The 12,488-nt window shown below is 41.2% G+C and overlaps 1 protein-coding gene across 1 annotated transcript; it reads right to left on the bottom strand.

Moving 5' to 3' along the window:
* Nucleotides 1-866: 866 nt before the first annotated feature.
* Nucleotides 867-11,421, bottom strand: LOC116978926 (putative defense protein 1). Its single transcript, XM_033030223.1, has 5 exons — nucleotides 11,129-11,421; nucleotides 6,102-6,214; nucleotides 5,883-5,998; nucleotides 3,006-3,070; nucleotides 867-1,101 (listed from the first exon to the last, which is right to left on the bottom strand). Exons 1-5 carry the CDS (start codon nucleotides 11,376-11,378, stop codon nucleotides 1,001-1,003), a joined length of 645 nt encoding a protein of 214 aa, XP_032886114.1. The 5' UTR covers nucleotides 11,379-11,421; the 3' UTR covers nucleotides 867-1,000.
* Nucleotides 11,422-12,488: the final 1,067 nt, after the last annotated feature.

Below are 12,488 nucleotides of genomic sequence, written 5' to 3'. Positions count from 1 at the left end.
CCTGCCATTAATTAATATCCTTGGGTTTTTTTTAACTTGCCCATGCACATAGGGCAAACAACCAGACAGATTTATCAGGCCACCGATGAGCTACAAAGGCATGCTTTGTAGCCTGTACTGCAGCTTTGTTTCTATTTATATGATTATAGGTTCGGTGTTTAGCCGTGGCCTCCAAGTAATGCCCTGGGCAGTTTCCCTGGTAACGCAGCTTGCGCTTTAATTGTGTGTGCATAATTCCTTCATCTATTCCCACGTGTGATTATTGAACAAGGTCAAACATGCCAAAGATGGTTTCTCATTTCTAGTCAAGGTTGCACAGGAATTATCTATAATTCCATATTTAAATCCTAAATAAGAATTGGTAAGATGAAAAGTCATCTACCTCTTCATGGGAGAACAAACAAGTGAAGTAGGAGTGGACCATTTTGTGCCATTCAATTATATGGACAGTACTATTGTAAATCTATCTTCCTGGCTGAACCCTGTATGCCTTGAATTCCTTAGTATTCATGTACTGGTTACTTTCAGTCTTCAATAAACTCAAAAACTGAGCATGCACTGCACTTTGGGTTTAGAATTCCAAAAGTTGACACCCCTCAGAATAAAGGGGCTTCGCATCTCAGTCTTGTAGCCAGCCCTCACCCTTGGATTCTGCTCCTATGGAATATTCAACAAAACACAGTGCTGGAGGAACTCAGCAGGTCAGGCAGCATCTGTGGAGGGAATGGACAGACAAGATTTCTGGGTTATGACCCTTCTTCAGACTTACATGCAAGATCATCTACAAGTTGATGCACAATCCGCAGACCAGTAGGTGAGCACAATGGTTTTGTGAAAGGAAAATAAATCGGACACGAAAGATAAAATACCATGTCAAATCAGCAAGGCATATTTTTATTATTTCTTAAATTGTATCACTTTTCCATTATTACAGTAAACCATTAGGGCACATCTTCTCATGAATCCTATAGTGTTGCATTTGTTTTATTTCTGCATGCCATTAACTGTTGGATCCAATAACTAGGAAGGAAAATAAGAACAGTGCAGCAATGATGCCAATTGTAGAGAAGAACTTCACCCCACAGCATGTGATTCCTGGAGCTGGAAAAGAATGATATAATTAATATTTTCAAAATTTACGTTGTTGGTTATGAGATTCAGCATGTCCACCAATGTGTCAATAACATACCAAAGAGTATTTTATTGTCATATGTCCCGGATGGGACAATGAAAGTCTTACTTGCTGTAGCACAACAGAATACGTAAACATAGTACATAATGGGGGAAGAGAAAAAAAAGAAAAAGTTCAATAAATAACAAATATAGGGCAATAATAATATTGTCTTTTGCAGCTCAGGGCTTATTCATTGTTGTGTTTAATAGCCTGATGGCTGTAGAGAAGAAGCTGTTCCTGAACCTAGATGTTACAATTTTAAGGCTCCTGTACCTTCTTCCTGATGAGAATGGTGAGATGAGTGTGTGGCCAGAATGGTGTGGGTCCTTGATGATTTTGGCTGCCTTTTTGAGGCATCGACTACGATATGTACTGTAGGCCATTGGACAGATTTCCTGATGGATGTGCATATTCTGTAAGGAACACTGCGCAAAGTTGCCTCTGGTAGCCAGTTTAATTGGATTATAGTTTAATATTTTAATTCATAAAAATAAGTCAAATTTTGTCCAAAATCTATATACTATTAAAACTTGTTTGTCTGACTGTCTGTGATCTCAAGGAGCTATGCCAAAACGGTAATAATAATAATAATGTCTTTATTTATATAGCACATTTTTAGTCAACTTGCATTGACCCCAAAGTGCTTCACACAATTACTTCCATACAGACAGGCAAAGGTGGGTGAAGTGTCTTGCCCAAGGACACACACAGGCAAAGGTGGGTGAAGTGTCTTGCCCAAGGACACAACGACAGTATGCACTCCAAGCGGGATTCGAACCAGCTACCTTCCGGTTGCCAGCCGAACACTTAGCCCATTGTGCCATCTGTCGTACACAATAGTGCGAAAAATTTTGCAGAACCTTACTCGGCTTTTTCCCGTCATCGGTCTAATCAAGTTTCCTTCAGATTTGATGTTATATTTCACATTATTGATATTTCAAGCTTTAAAAAAACAACTTGAACAAGATTTTTACTGTTAAAATCCTTGCTGCACCAACTTTCAACAGGCATTCGATACAAAGTTGCAATACAGGAACACTGCTTCCACCAAGCTTTCACCTGAATGGGATATCACAGTCCTCCACCTGACATTGCAACAATCTTCGATATCATACAACACTACTCCAGCTATTGGCAGCAAAGATCATGCAGCTCCTCTATGATCTTTGATTGGCAGGACAGGAGGGGGAGGGTGAATTGGTATTGCAATTAGGGAAGTGCAATTGCAATTTTTTTTTAATCCAGTGTTGGGGGAGGCAGGGGAGTGCTGGAATCTTGCGTTCGGCAACGTGTTGAGTTGGGGGACCACGCCTCCAATGGGGGTTACGAGTTAGTGGTGCAATATTGCGTTGAGGAACGGGTTGGGTTGGGGGACCAGGCCTCCTCCCGTGTGACAGGGACCGAACGGGTCCCAGTTGCTCTAGTATATTAAATTTGTATAGTGTCTTTAATACCAATAGTGAGATTGGTGCAACACTATGATTTAGTTTTTGGTCCTGCTCCAGCCAGAGTGAGGGAAGCTTGAGGTAGTGAAATCAGCTCAGATCAGGTGCGAATCTTTGTGTTGGAAGGAAAGTCCTGTCTCACCGAAGGTTGGTCTTAGTTCCACCAAGTAGGAGAACCTAGATCGAAGAGCTTTATACTCCCCAATAATTTATTTTTGCCTCCAACAAGAAGCCATGGCAAATAGATTGGATACTATAGCTCTCAGTTGATAAAAAACATGCATATTAATTACTCAATTAGAAATTAATTTAAAAAAAAACCACAATGTCCCCAAATAATCCTAATGATACTATTTTAAAACATTCAAAGTTGCATTATTGCTTACCTTTAGTTAAAGGATGTGATTGTACATTAAGCCAATAGATTTGAAAGGATTGTGCTACAGTTGCGCTGCAATGGGACATAGAATGCAGTAAGTAATTTTAATATCAAAAGCTATTGATTTATAAGAGACTTGTAAACGCACTCCCCACCATCTTGTTTTACTTGCTCCACCTGCCACTGAAGGCCTATCTATGAAACTAAGGACAGCTAAAACTATTCAATTGAAAAACCAACTGTGAATGATCAGCTAGCATAGGAGCATAATCTAAGGATAGGTTTTGCCACTTAAGACTGAGATGCGAAGCTCCTTTATTCTGAGGGTTGTCGTTCTTTAGAATTCTAAACACAGAGAGCTGTGCTTGCTCAGTTTTTGAGTTTATTCGACCGGGAGTGATTAATGCTTAAATACGAAGGAATTCAAGGCATGTTTGGTTCAGCCACGAATATAGATTACAACCCAGCGGTATGAATATTGACTTCTCTAATTTCAAGTTTCACAGAAACTTGCTTTCCCTCTCTCCCCATCCCCCCCCCTTCCTAGTTCTCTGACCAGTCTAACTGTTCCCCTGATTACATTTTATCTATGTATGCTTTGTTGTCACCTTCTTATAGCTAACAAGGATCTATTCTACATTTACCTTGAACTGCATCACCTTTGATATCTCGTTTTCATACCCTACTCTTCCTTATCTCTGTCTCTCCCTCCTCGACTCTCAGTCTGAAGAAGGATTTCGACCTGAAATGTCACCCATTCTTTCCATCCAGAGATGCTGCCGCTCCCGCTGAGTTACTCCAGTGTTTTGTGTCTACAATATAGATTTAATGAAGAACTGGCCATATAATTAACAGGCAATGCAGCATAAGGCTTTAAATAGCCCACTCTTACTTAATTTCTTTGTTCTCCTAACTAGAGTACATAAAGAGGTAGGTTCTGTGACACAGCATGAATACATCCAGTCATGCATAACTAAACCTGATTAATGAGGGTAGTGCCAAATTTTAACCAGTGTTCAAAGGAAACGATTCCCTTTCAACCCCGTTCTCCTGTCTTTGCTTCATAACCCCCGACACTCATAGTACATTTGAATTTAAAAAAAATACAACCAACAAATAATTGTTATTGAATGACCAGTTTTAAATGAGTGATTTTGGAAGGCTGTAATCATTAGATTTTACTGGGCGGCACAATTACACACCTGGTGGAGCTGCTGTCTCACAGAGCCAGTGACCCGGCTTTGATCCTGACCTTGACTGCTGTCTGTGTGGAGTTTGCACATTTTTTCTGTGACCACGTAGGTTTCCTCTGGGTGATCAAACTTCCTTCCACATCCCAAACATGTGTGGGTTTGTAGGTTAATTGGCCTCTAGTGTGTAGGGAGTGGATGCCACTAGTGTGTAGAGAGTAGGTGCAAAATTGGGATAAAATTGGCAGACTGTTGTGAACGGGGGATAAATGGTCGGCGTAGGCCGAAAGACTTGTTTCCACGCTGTATCTCTAAAACTAAGCTAGTAATGGTCACTTTTTTTTATTTTGATATTTTTCTTGTATATTCACATTTATAGGTTCTTTTTTTATTTATTTATTTATTTTAAAATTTTTAAAATTTTTTAAAAATTTTTTTTATAGGTTCTAGGAGCAGGATTAGAACATCTTTCTGATCAAGTCTACTCAATTTAATCATGGGTGATCTATCTTTCCCTCTCAACCCCGTTCTCCTGTCTTTGCCTCATAACCCCTGACACCCTTACTAATCAAGAATCTGTCAATCTCCACCTTAAAAATATCCATTGACTTGGCCTCCACAGCTGTTTGTGGCAATGAATTCCACGGATTCACCACCCTCTGACTAACCAAATTCCTTCTTGCCTCCTTTCTAAATGTATGTCCTTTTCTTCTGAGCCTATGACCTCTGGTCCTAGACTCTCCCACTAGTGGAAACATCTTCTCCATAGTCACTCGATTCAGGCCTTTGACTATTCAGTAAGTTTTGATGAAGCCGTTCCTCATTTCTAAATTCCAGCGAGTACAGGCCCAGTGCCTTCAAACACTCATCGTATGTTAACCCAATCATTCCAGGGATAATTCCTGTAAACCTTCTGTGGACCATCTACAGAGCCAGCACATCCTTCTTCAGAGATGGGACCCAAAACTGCTCACAACACTCCAAATGCGGTATGACCAGCGCCTTATAGAGCCTCTGCATTACATCCCTGTTTTTGTATTCTAGCCCTCTCAAAATAAATGCTAGCATTGCATTTGCCTTCCTCACTATCGATTCGACTCACAAATTAACTTTTTGGGAGTCCTGCACCTGCACCTACGATTTCTGAATTCTCTCCCCATTTAGAAAATAGTCTGTACCTTTATTCCTTCTACTAGAAATACATGACTCCTGTATTCCATTTGCTACTTCTCAGCCCACTCTCCCAACCTGTCCAAGTCCTTCTGCAGAGTCCCTGCTTTCCACTCTACATGCCCCCTCCACCTATCTTCGTATCATCTGCAAACATGGCCACAAAGTCTTCAATTCCCTCATCCAATTCATTGATATACACCGTGAAGAGTGGCGACCCCTGCACTGACTCCTATGGAATATTCCCACCCCTTTTTGTTAAAATGGTTTCACATCTTTGTCAGAATGTCCTCCATTGGCTAATTGGTTGTGGTAGCAAGCGCAAAATTCATTTCATTTGATATGGACCCAAAGAAAAACTACGTCTCTGTCAGGTTTGCTGCTGCTGCTGCAACGTAAGTTTGTTACTAAACATGAAATAAGAATGCTCAGCACCAACAAGCAGTAATGGAGTTGAAGACTGATATTTAACCAGAGACATTTTCTGCATTGTTTTTCGGACTATTGTCACACGTAATACATACACAAATTTAACAGCAGTGGGACAGGCAGAGTCAGGAGGGACCCATGCAAAGGTGACGGAATTGTTCCGGGGCGATGTGTCCAGATGGGTAACGGCAGACCTTGCGATTCCAAAGCACTGAATTAAAAAAAGAGATATCAAATGCTGGAATAGATTTGTGGATGACAAATTAAAAATTGTATGAACTGAACAGTTTTGAGTTTGTCGTTTCAGACTCTACCTGCAGTAGCTGGGTGTTTTCAGGTGGGATTTGCCATGTTCCTAGTGGAGTGCTGCTTCCATCTCTTCGGGCTACCAGCAAGAAACCATTGTATTGTGGCCCCAGTATTTGAACTGAAGTTAAGAGTCAAGAGTGTTTTATTGTCATATGGCCCAGATAGAACAATGAAAGTCTTACTTGCTGCAGCACAACAGAATATGTAAAGATAATACACTAAACAATATGATAAACGAGAGAGGAAAAAAAAGTTCAGTGTGTACACACACACACACACACACACACACACTCAAAAACAAACAATAGTAGTGCAATAATAATAACAGTTTATTGTAGTTCAGAGCTTAGTTAACCATATAACAATTACAGCACGGAAACAGGCCATCTAGGCCCTTCTAGTCCGTGCCGAACACTTATTCTCCCCTAGTCCCATCTACCTGCACTCAGACCATAACCCTCCATTCCTTTCCCGGCCATATAACTATCCAATTAATTTTTAAATAATAAAATCGAACCTGCCTCCGCCACCTCCACTGGATGCTAATTCCACACAGCTACCACTCTCTGAGTAAAGAAGTTGCCCCTCATGTTACCCCTAAACTTCTGTCCCTTAATTCTCAAGTCATGTCCTCTTGTTTGAATCTTCCCTATTCTCAATGGGAAAAGCTTATACACGTCAACTCTGTCTATCCCTCTCATCATTTTAAAGACCTCTATCAAGTCCCCCCCTTAACCTTCTGCGCTCCAAAGAATAAAGACCTACCTTGTTCAACCTTTCTCTGTAACTTAGTTGCTGAAACCTAAGCAACATTCTATTAAATCTCTGTACTCTCTCTATTTTGTTGACATCCTTCCTATAATTAGACGACCAAAATTGTACACCGTACTCCAGAATTGGCCTCACCAATGCCTTGTACAATTTTAACATTACATCCCAACTTCTATACTCAATGCTCTGATTTATAAAGGCCAGCACACCAAAAGCTTTCTTTACCACCCTATCTACATGAGATTCCACCTTCAGGGAACTGTACAGTTATTCCTAGATCCCCCTGTTCAACTGCATTCCTCAACTCACTACCATTTACCATGTACGTCCTATTTTGATTTGTCCTGCCAAGATGTAGCACCTTACACTTATCAGCATTAAATTCCATCTGCCATCTTTCAGCCCACTCATCCAAATGGCCTAAATCTCTGTAGACTTTGAAAATCCACTTCATTATCCACAGCACCACCTATCTTAGTATCATCTGCATACTTACTAATCCAATTTACCACACCATCATCCAGATCATTGATGTACATGACAAACAACAGTGGACCCAACACAGATCCCTGTGGCACCCCACTAGTCACCGGCCTCCAGCCTGACAAACAGTCATCCACCATTAGTCTCTGGCATCTCCCATTCAGCCACTGCTGAATCAATCTTACTACTTCACCATTAATACCCAAAAATTGAACCTTCTTAACCAACCTTCCATGAGGAACCTTGTCAAAGGCCTTACTGAAGTCCATATAGACAACATCCACTGCTTTACCCTCATCAATTTCCCGAGTAACCTCTTCAAAAAATTCAAGAAGATTAGTCAAACATGACCTTCCAGGCACAAATCCATGCTGACTGTTCCTAATCAGACCCTGTTTATCCAGATGCTTATATATATTATCTCTAGTATCCTTTCCTTTAATTTGCCCACCACTGATGTCAAACTAACAGGTCTATAATTGCTAGGTTTACTCTTAGAACCCTTTTTAAACAATGGAACAACATGCGCAGTACGCCAATCCTCCGGCACTATTCCCATTTCTAATGACAATTGAAATATTTCTGTCATAGCCCCTGCTATTTCTACACTAACTTCCCTCAATGTCCGAGGAAATATCCTGTCAGGACCTGGAGACTTATCCACTTTTATATTTTTCAAAAGTGTCAGTACTTCCTCTTCTTTGAATCTCATAGTTTCCATAGCTACTCTACTTGTTTCCCTTACCTCACATAATTCAATATCCTTCTCCTTGGTGAATACCGAAGAAAAGAAATTGTTCAATATCTCCCCCATCTCTTTTGGCTCTGCAGATAGCTGTCCACTCTGACTCTCTAATGGACCAATTTTATCCCTCGTTATCCTTTTGCTATTAATATAGCTGTAGAAACCCTTTGCATTTACTTTCACCTTACTTGCCAAAGCAACCTCATATCTTTTAGCTTTTTTAATTTCTTTCTTAAGATTCTTTTTACATTCTTTATACTCCTCAAGCACCTCATTTACTCCATGCTGCCTATAATTATTGTAGATCTCTCTCTTTTTCCAAACCAAGTGTCCAATTTCCCTTGAAAACCATGGCTCTTTCAAATTTTTACTATTTCCTTTCAACCGAACATTGACAGCTGTTAACAGCAATAGCAGGAGATTACACTTTCATAATTCAATAGAACTTTATAATATGTACATAATTGATATACAGAGCTGTGCATAAACCTGTGTCTTAACCGGTTTCCATATTTTTCTACCAATGGACAGATGCCATTTGGCCCATTGAGTTCACAGTAATCCCATATTTCTACTATTTGTACCAGCTATGCTTGGCTGAAGCAAGGTTTATTTTTGGACTGGAGGACTGTGATTAGTGGGGTGCCTCAGAGATCGGTGCTGGGCCCATGGCTATTTGTGGTTTATGTCAGCGATGTGAAGGAGAATATACAAGGGATGTCTTTCGATGACCTTGGTGATATTGTAGACAGCATAGATGGTTGTCAACAATTGCAGCAGGATCTTGATTAGCTGGACAAGTGACTTGAGGTATGGCTATTGGAGTTCAACCGCTTTGATGATGTCTAGTGGTGAAAATGTAAAGCATGTAAAATGAAAATACCTGCTGCCTTGTGGAGATAGAAACATAGAAAGCAGGTGCAGGAATAGGCCATTCGGCCCTTTGAGCCAGCACCGTCATTCAATATGATCATGGCTGAACATCCAGAATCGGTACCCTGTTCCTGTTTTTTCCCCATATCCCTTGATTCCGTTAGCCCTAAGAGCTCTATCCAACTCTCTCTTGAATACATCCAGTGAATTGACCTCCACTGCCCTGTGTGGCAGAGAATTCCACATATTCACAACTTTCTGGGTGAAAAGGTTTTTCCTCATCTCAGTCCAAAATGGCCTACCCCATTATCCTTAAACTGTGACCCCTGGTTCTGTACTCCACCAACACGGGGGTGGGGGGGGGGGGGGGGGAATCCTGCACCTAGCCTGTCCAATCCATTAATAATTGTGAAGAAGGGTTCCCTTAATAATTCTGAAGAAGGGTTTCGGCCCGAAACGTTGCCTATCTCCTTCGCTCCATAGATGCTGCTGCACCCGCTGAGTTTCTCCAGCATTTTTGTGTACCTTCGATTTTGCAGCATCTGCAGTTCCTTCCTAAACCCTTAATAATTGTATATGTTTCTATAAGATCCCTCTCATCCTTCTAAATTCCAGGGAATATAAACCCAGTCTATCCATTCATTCGTCATTTGTCAATCCCGCCATGGGGAATTTGGTGAACCTATGCTGCACTCCCGCAATAGCAAGAATGTCCTTCCTCAAATTAGGAGATGTAAAAAAATAAATCCATTGAAATATTGGACAGCAGGATCTATCCTTGATCAACATCATTAAAAATGCAAAATGTGGTTGTTGTCACATTACTTCCTGAGTGCACTTGTTGCTGCTCCTTTTCCTACATTACAACAGTCGTAACTTTGAAACCAGTTGTAAAGAAGTTTGGGATATTGTGAAATAGAGTGCAGTGCTACATATATGCATGTTTTCCTTGTTTAAAGGAAACAACAAAGATCTACAGTAAATCCTAGGAATGTGAACTGGAGGATTACGTCCCCTTCTCCACAACACTTCACCACTGCCGGGGGACATGGAGACGTGAGAAGAGGAGCACAATTCTTGTAATTTCTTTAAGAAGGAACTGCAGATGCTGGAAAATCGAAGGTACACAAAAATGCTGGAGAAACTCAGCGGGTGCAGCAGCATCTATGGAGCGAAGGAAATAGGCAACGTTTCGGGCCGAAACCCTTCCAAAGGAAATAGGCAATGTTTTGGCCCGAAATCCTTCCGAAGTAAATAGGCAACGTTTCAGGCCGAAACCCTTCCGAAGGAAATAGGCAACGTTTCGGGCCGAAACCCTTCCAAAGGAAATAGGCAACGTTTCAGGCCGAAACCCTTCCGAAGGAAATAGGCAGCGTTTCGGGCCGAAATCCTTGAAGGGTTTCGGCCCGAAACATTGCCTATTTCCTTCGCTCCATAGATGCTGCTGCACCCGCTGAAAGAAAGAAAATCGAATAAGTAATTGCAGGAAAAAAGCACAAAGAACATGAAATGTAACAAAGATAGACACAAAAAGCTGGAGTAACTCAGCGGGACAGGCATTGTCGCTAGAGAAAAGGAATAGGTCACATTTCGGGTCGAGACCCCTAGACCAAGTTTGAAGATGGGCCTCGACCCGAAATGTCACCCATTCCTTCTCTCCAGAGATGCTGCCTGTCCCGCTGAGTTACTCCAGCATTTTGTGTCTATGGTTTAAAACAGCATCTGCAGTTCCTTCCTACTCATGAAATGTTACAAATTGGATCACTAAAAACACAGGCATGAGCTTCAAATGGACTGATTATGTTTTTCTACACTGGACAGTAGGTCTAAAACTTGATGTAAATTATGGTTCACTGAGTTTCAATCATTGGAAAGCTTCCCAACATACATTATTTTAATTTAATGATGTACTTGTCCATGTATTGTAAATGCTCATTACACAAGTAATCTCAGTCTGAAGAAGGGTTTCGGCCCGAAACGTGGCCTATTTCCTTCGCTCCATTGATGCTGCCTCACCCGCTGAGTTTCTCCAGCATTTTTGTCTACCAGTAAACTATATTTGTCTTAACAGGTAAGGCATTAACTGTAGCACGAGGAGATGTCAGTGCAGAGTATTTTTAACTAGGCAGGGAGTATCTCCTGCGTTACACAGAAACTTACCTCGTACTGGCTTGCCGGGGTGAAAGACGCTTGCTTCGGGTTCGACAGTATAGGGGGCCGCGTTAGACTGTGGCACAACTCCAGCATGCCTGGGCATCATGCTTTCACACGCTGATAAGGGAGCACCGTTAGGGAAGCATCTGCTCAGGCTGGAAAATTTCAGAAACACAACGCAATACACGACAAAATCTCTGCAGACCATTTCTGATGCTCTCTGCCTGATGTTTCCATGAGCAAGACCAAGAACCATCTGTGAAATAGGCTGGCTACGTTTTTTAATTGGGTACAAAAAGCAGTATTTTGCTGACTCATTCATAGTAAAAAAAAAAAAATCTTTTTGAGTTTTCACCTCAATAGTTCCAAGCAGAGCTGCAATTATTTTCAGTCAGGTATTTCTTGAGTTACACCTGTGAAAACATTCTAATCGTTGGTTAGGTTTTCACAAAGGACCTTTTTTTCTAACAAACAGCTGTATTTGATGTCCTTTTATCATCCATGACATTACTTCAAAGGAGAGAGGAATTCCTGCTTGAGTACCTCGGAATGAAATGAATGGCGGCATTTACTAAAAAGGGAACCTCACGAGAGGGAGGTGGATTCATGTCATCGCTTTGCTTTCAATACTGACAAAGAAATGGAGATACTATTGCCTCTCATCTTTGTGCCAGAACATTGTGGGATCAAGTCCAACTAATGATACTCAAGCATTTAAGGACAGGCAGCTTCTTCAATACAGTACTGTATTTAATGCCATCAGAGGGCCAGCTCTCTGATGAGATACTAAATGAAGTTCTTCACTGCCTTCTCGATGGGTTTATAAGACCTTGTGCATTATTTTGAAGAGCGTGGGTTTGGTCCTGTGTCTTGACCAATATTTCTCCCTCGATGTCAGTGTAACAGTTTTGTTTTGTTATTTCTCATTTGTGGGAATCTATTAGTGCAAGTTGACCACCATGCTCCTTTCATAACTACGTGAACTACACATCCAAGGTACGTTGTAAAGGGGTTTTAGAAGGTTCCTTTTAGAACACCTTTATTGCGCTGGTTCCCAATCTCCAGCCCTGTCCCAAAATTGGGCCGCAAAGGATTGAAACTGGAACGTGAAGGGGAACTACAAAATCTTTATTTCATATAGCAGTCTGAGAAGGGTCCTGTCCCGAAACATCACCAATCCTTTTTCTCCAGAGATGCTGCCTGACCCGCTGAGTTACTCCAGCACTTTGTGTCTATCTTTGGTATAAACCAACATCTGCAGTTCCTTTCTACAGTAAACCAACATCTGCAGTCCCACTGCGGCAATTTAATCTGCGAGTTTAGAAGAGTTTGCTGCTCGCACATCCTAAAGGTGTGGTGGCCTGTT

This window comes from Amblyraja radiata, chromosome 12, assembly GCF_010909765.2.
Source record: "Amblyraja radiata isolate CabotCenter1 chromosome 12, sAmbRad1.1.pri, whole genome shotgun sequence".
NCBI classification, from domain to species: domain Eukaryota; kingdom Metazoa; phylum Chordata; class Chondrichthyes; order Rajiformes; family Rajidae; genus Amblyraja; species Amblyraja radiata.
The sequence above is the reverse complement of the archived record's forward strand: the minus strand, read 5'-3'. Positions and strand labels throughout refer to the sequence as shown.

Bases quoted from the DNA above. Each gene is read 5' to 3' on its own strand.
- LOC116978926 (XM_033030223.1), bottom strand. From the start codon at position 11,378: ATGGTTCTTGGTCTTGCTCATGGAAACATCAGGCAGAGAGCATCAGAA. The intron at 6,215-11,128 runs GTAAGTTTCTGT...TCTTAACTTCAG, and splicing joins CCCCGGCAAGCCAGTACGAG to TTCAAATACTGGGGCCACAA. The intron at 5,999-6,101 runs GTAGAGTCTGAA...TTTTTAATTCAG, and splicing joins AAAACACCCAGCTACTGCAG to TGCTTTGGAATCGCAAGGTC.